We start from the raw sequence: 6,000 nt of genomic DNA, 5'->3' as shown, positions 1-6,000 counted from the left end.
ACTTGTTCCCATTACCTCCTGCAAAATTAACTGAAACTCAAGGATTCCAGGGAAAACAGACAACTAGAAAGTGATGGGGCAGGGTGGTGGGGGTACGAACTCTGTTTGTACTGCAGCTCTCTGTCCTGTCTCAAAATCATGGAAAGCTGCAAGGAGGTTACAGAAACTGAGGAATACAATGAACACATGGAGTTGAGGTCTGACTGGTCAGAATGAGACCTCAGGTACTGATCCTGCTCATCTGGTAAGAGCACTGCCACTGATTTCACTGGGCACTGGATCAGTCCTACAGAGTTTGCCACTGTATTTGTTTACAGGGTAAAATACAGCTTCATTACCTGTAAAAACACTAGGTTACTACCACCATGTATGGAATGAGAAGAGCGGGAGCACAACGGAGCTTTAAGGGCTCACTTTTCTCTGACAGCTGTAACTCAAAAGAAATCCATGTTCTTAGCTCTTTTCCATGAAAAACATTTATATCTTGCTAAAGGAGGAGAAGGAGAAAGTAAACAAAATGAGGCCATTAGTCAATAATGTATTACACTTCAATGGTCGCTGTTCTCATCTGGACCCTGAGCTTGCATTGTTTCCCCACAGTATGTGGCTGAAAAACTAACTGCCTTTCTGCCCAGTGGGTCCTCTAGAAGCTGTGGCAGGTGGGTAACCAGCTCATGCTGATCATCAGCCTCGGAGGTCACTGGGACACTGATTCCATTGCCCAGCAATTGTCACCCACCATGAAATAGATGGTTAAGCCCAGACAGGTTCACAAAGGTCATGCATTTAGCACGGTCTCTGAATTCAGGAATCACTCTACTGTCTTACCCAGCAGAATAATAACAAACATATGCTAAGGTAGTCAGGGGAAAATACATCTTTAAGTGGAAACCTTGAAAATGAATCTAAGGATGCTTAGTTTTTCTATACTGATTTTAATAAGGCAAGAATTAAGCCATATTCACAGATTAACTTTACAGAATAAACTCAATGCAAAAATAAAACACCTGAATTACAAAAAAAGAATCAGTTCAAAAAGAATTGTCCTAAAGCTTACAAGCACCCTGTGTTTTGAATTTTTTTTTTTAAAGGAGAGCTAAACTGAAGAGCAGAGACAACGGTATTTAGATATGGAAATCAGTATATTTGTACTAAGAAGATGCTACTGTTGTCATACTGTACATACTGCTGGAGGAATGTTTGAAGAAAACACCTGACCTGTGACTGAGAACTCAAATTTCATCCTACATGGTTAGGTGAAGTTGAATTTTGATTGTATGTCCAAGACATCATGCAGGAGGGAGCACCAGTATTTAGCTTTTGTTTCGTATGGCTGACCACAGCAAGTGGAGCACTGTGGAGGGACAAATTTCAGGTGTACAAGGATGGTCAGTGGGATTTTCTTAAGTTAACTTCCCTTTCCCAGTTCTCCTTGAGGCAGATCTCAACGGACAGTGGTATTCTGCTTGAAGCCAGAAAGCTGTCGCTAGAAAACCATCTCATCTGGCCATTTGATTAAAAGGTGGAGGACTGTGCACTGAGAGGGGTTATTCTTGTCTGAAACCACTCGCTGAAATCCTCTTCTGGCATCTGCACAATACTTTCACGTATAAACTGAAACAGAAAAAGGTGTTTTCCTGAGCATTTTATTTATGTGTAGGGGAGAGAGAAATCATCAACCAGATGTGCTGTGGGACAGTCTGAGCATGGTGACAATGGAATAACCATACCAGCCTCTGCAAACAGTTAGTATAGTGTTTTTTATCACGAAAATAAAGATGAAAATAGGAGAACATTTTCAATGCAACTCTCAAAACTATTGGATTTGCTCTAAAATAAATTAAAAGCAAAACTCTACAACCCTGAACCCTTCAAAGTCAAGTCTGTTTTAAGCTTGCAGCTGTCTTCTACCTACCATTGAACTAAACACAGGAAAGCAACCTGAAGTTCAATAAAAGCTTCCTTTGGAACCTGTGTCTGTCTTTTGTCAGTATCGACCAGTTCATATTCAGTGATGCTCTTCTTGCTCCTAAAATGCTACAATTTTCTTTATCTATTCCAGTCAGAAGGAACACCAAAGCCCTCATTCCTCTGTGGTTCTTTTTGAAAGACATGTAAATAGGCAGATAGGAGATTCAGCAATGCTCAAATCTTTTTGTTTTAACTGTTACTATATAACTAATATGAAGGAAGAAAATGCAAACGGAACAAAATGGAAACAGCAAAGGCAAACATTTAAAAGGAATAGCAAGCAACATAGATTTATATACTGAACATTAAGGTAAGGCTCCCTCACTGGTTAATGACTACGCAAATTAGGGCAGACATCAAGAAAACACAGGTAGTCTGATCTCTACACCTGGAGTGCTAAGGCTGTAAGGCATGATACACCCAGTATATGCAAGATACACAGGCATTGTAACCTGCTGCCTTTCAGAGACTTCTGTTGGTCGTGTAGCTGAGGAAAGAACTGGGATGAGAACAAAAAACACAAGGTGGCATCATTGCCATTTTCTAAGTTAAGTTACCTGGTTAGACTACTATGTATAGTAGTATACACTCTAAATGTATTCTCTTCTCTTCCCTTCCTTCTTCCCTCTTTCTTCTATCCTTCTCTTCTGCAAATTGCTTCTAGAACTACAAGAGTTGAGCCCAACTTAAGATCTTGAGAAGCATATTATTTTTTACATGCTGCTGAAGCAAAACAAACAAATCTGCAGAGTTCCTAGATCAATGGTGTAATACATTATTTGAATAGCTGGTGGATGTAACCACTGGGAATGACAGGCCTTTGCAGGGCACGAGTACTCTCTTAAAGTATCCTAAAAATTTATGACAGATGTCACTTTTACTCTGGCAGTAAATAAATCAACAATGACATGATAATAAAATGATACTGAGTAATAATGCACTAAATAATGGCTTTCTTTTGAAGAGTTTGAAGTGCCTTATAAAAGATGACTATTACTATCTTCATTTAGTGAGATCCCAAATGATTTCATCTCCTAACTTCACACTGCATGAATTTCACCCACGGGTGTCTGCTTTCCCCATCGTCATCACACAGAGTACCAAGAACTGGACTCTTCTCACCTCCACAGCTGCAGCAATTTCTGGAGAACACAGCTCCCACACTTGGAGATCAGCCAGAGCCTTAAGAAATGCATCAGGACGAATTCTCAAGCCAGGGTTCTTGCCAAACTTTTCCAGTTTCTTTAAGATTTTCTGTACATAATGGTCATTCTTCACAGACTCTGGGAGTCTGGCCAGCAATACAGGAAACCTTTAGCAGAAAGAAGAGCAGCAATGAAAGAGAAGCCTTTGGAACAAATTCTTATCTGGTGGATATTCTGGGTTTGCCTGGCATTTCTGCTACTTCACCACCTCCATAGCTTACACAGGAAAAAAGGCTCTTTGCAATACTCAGTGCAAGTCTCAGTGAATAATGCAAAAGTGCTTTATTTTACCAGACTTGTGCACTGGCATTAAAATAGATGCTTCTTCATCATTCATTTGAATTCTGGATGACAAACTTGGGTATAAAAGCAAATAATAAAATCCTAACAAACGTTTCCATTTTACTACTGATTCGTCCTCTTCATCTTTCCTCTTTTTATTTTGTTTAGCCTCTGAGGATTTTCCTATGCAATCAGTGCCTGATCTGACACACTTTCTGATTCTCTTTACTATTCCCTTTTCCTGTGCTATCATTTCTCCCCTCTCTATGTGCTGACATAAATTTCACTGATGTGAGCACTCTGTAACACACTGTCTTTGCCTTTTTACTCTGAATATAAAGACTCAGAAGGAGAATTACACATTACAATAAAAATAAAACTCTTGTGAAAAGACTCCCATTTTTTTTTTAATGTTCTGTGTAAATTCTGCAGTATTGCTTTGACAATCGTGGAGACCGATGCCCCAAGCCTCTCCAGACTGTACATGATTGAGGCATGCTGTGGCTTTTCCATTGCAAAAGGCTGAGAATTTGGCAGCACTTCAGCAGAAAGCGCTGCCTCCCCCCCCAGTTCAGGATATACTTTACTGTGCCAGTAGAAGAAGGATGAGGAATTTCCTCCTTAGACCAGTGAAAAAGGAAACAGGTCTACAGTAGGGTCAGTTCTGAACCTGAGTGTGCACTGCTGGTGCAGCTGTATAGCCAGCTCATTACCACTGGTTAGGTTACTGAGCTTACATTAATTGTGTCACACAGAGGTCTTTTATAACCCATCCATTTCTTAACTTCCTTTTCAAAGAAAATATTTTAAGTTCACTGTGCTCTTATACCCAGTGTGCACAGTTTATATTATTTCTGGCTTTTCTCACTTTATGAGAGAAATAAAACAACCAGACTGACAGCATATGCTAGTAATGTGCCCCTACTGTGATTCAGCTCTCTGGGCAAGGCAATGTTTGCATGAGTATGGGAAAAAAACAGCCTTCCTTTAAATGAAAAGTGGCATGGTGAAAGCAATTTCTCTGGCACCACTTTGTCTCTCCACAAGGGGGTTGATCAGTCAGTCTGAGATCTCATCTCTGCATATCCCTCACAGACAGCACTTTGCAGCACAGGCCTGGCACAGAAAGCTACACCCTTCTACCCATACTGGCATGGTAAGAGCAAGCCAGCCTCCTTACTGTGCAAGCACAATTTTCATTAGGAAGGGACAGCAGACTGATGCTACTATGCTTGCATGGGAAAGTGAAAAACCATATCAGTATATTCTCCTTTATACTCATGGAGCTGTGTCCACATTAAGGCTTCTTCTAGTTTAACTATCAGTGTAAAAGCAAAACACATCGACTCCAGTTACAAGGCTTATATACATGCCAGATCTTAAATCTGATGTCAGCTGGAGCAAATATGCTTGACAATTTAAACCAGAGCTTTTATAAGTAGGCCAAGACTAGTTTCATGACTGATATGTTCTTGGGTCACCTGCATTTTGGATCTGAGATAATAAATGGACTTTTAGTTATCTAAATAGAAGAAGGACAGAAGCCCCCTAGCAAGAGGAACAAAAGAGGGTAGACTAAAAAAACAAAAACAAAAAACCCCAACACTTTGGTGCAGCTTGAACTCTCTGTAATCCCATGTCCAAGGAGTTTTCAGTGACAGGGCAGTAGGGAACATGCTGTGAGCTCACTAGGTATTCTGGTAGGCCATTTTTGGCTTGTATATCAAGACTGATCACTGGATACAGTTAATACTCTTTCAAAGATAAAACACTAGAACTCTGCAAAATAGCTGTACTAGGAAGTATTTAGGTGATTATTCTTTTTGCCCCTGTAAGTGTTGCAATACTATCCACATGCAGTTCTTAAAAAATGGCAGAGAAATATATATATTTTTTAACATGGTCGGACAGCTATCTGCAAAGTCTTCTCTGCCATCACTTTTAGTACTGTGAATATTCAGTTCAATAGCAAGTTGTTGCATATCTAACCTTGTTCACTTATACAGTATCTCTCATCTTCAGGGTCCAGTGTGTTTTACATACTTCAGGGATGAAGAAGCCTCCTAAAAAGCTGCATGCTGGGGAGGGTGTGAGAATGCAGGGACTGAGCACTTTTGCCTGATAACACTGAAAAGAACTCTTCCTTATCCCCTTTCTTACCACATCCAATTGACCTATTTGCTGAGCAGGCTGAAATCTGATCCTAGAGATCACTCCTGAATTTTTCTTGCTACCAGCTTGAAAAGCCTGCATTTCAAGTAGTCATTTCAATGGTTTCTAGTGATACTTTCAATTTGAGGTAAAAAAGAAAAAAGAAGAAAAGCTTGTTGCACTAGTGGCAGAACTCTGGGACCCGACTATCTCAGCAGAACTGAGGTCTCTGTGCTTCCTTACCATTTGAGTTCATCTTCACCATGTTCTCTTTCAGCTCTCATGCCCAACTGTCTCATTCTTTCCAGGTCTCTCTTAAAATACTTGATATGCTTCAAAGCCTGGTATTTTTGACAGCATCTCTCTTCCTGCCTCCTACAAATAAACTTAA

The 6,000-nt window shown here is 40.2% G+C and overlaps 1 protein-coding gene across 1 annotated transcript in view; it reads right to left on the bottom strand.

Moving 5' to 3' along the window:
- Positions 1–967: 967 nt before the first annotated feature.
- Positions 968–6,000, bottom strand: part of CCDC60 (coiled-coil domain containing 60) — a 66,164-nt gene continuing 61,131 nt past the window's right edge. The window contains 3 exon segments of the mRNA XM_013944820.2: positions 968–1,614; positions 3,094–3,283; positions 5,853–5,984. Coding sequence (XP_013800274.2) covers positions 1,516–1,614; positions 3,094–3,283; positions 5,853–5,984 — 421 coding nt within the window. The 3' untranslated portion in view covers positions 968–1,515.

This window comes from Apteryx mantelli, chromosome 17 (assembly GCF_036417845.1).
Source record: "Apteryx mantelli isolate bAptMan1 chromosome 17, bAptMan1.hap1, whole genome shotgun sequence".
Taxonomy (NCBI): domain Eukaryota; kingdom Metazoa; phylum Chordata; class Aves; order Apterygiformes; family Apterygidae; genus Apteryx; species Apteryx mantelli.
This window is presented reverse-complemented; position numbering and strand designations above follow the sequence as displayed.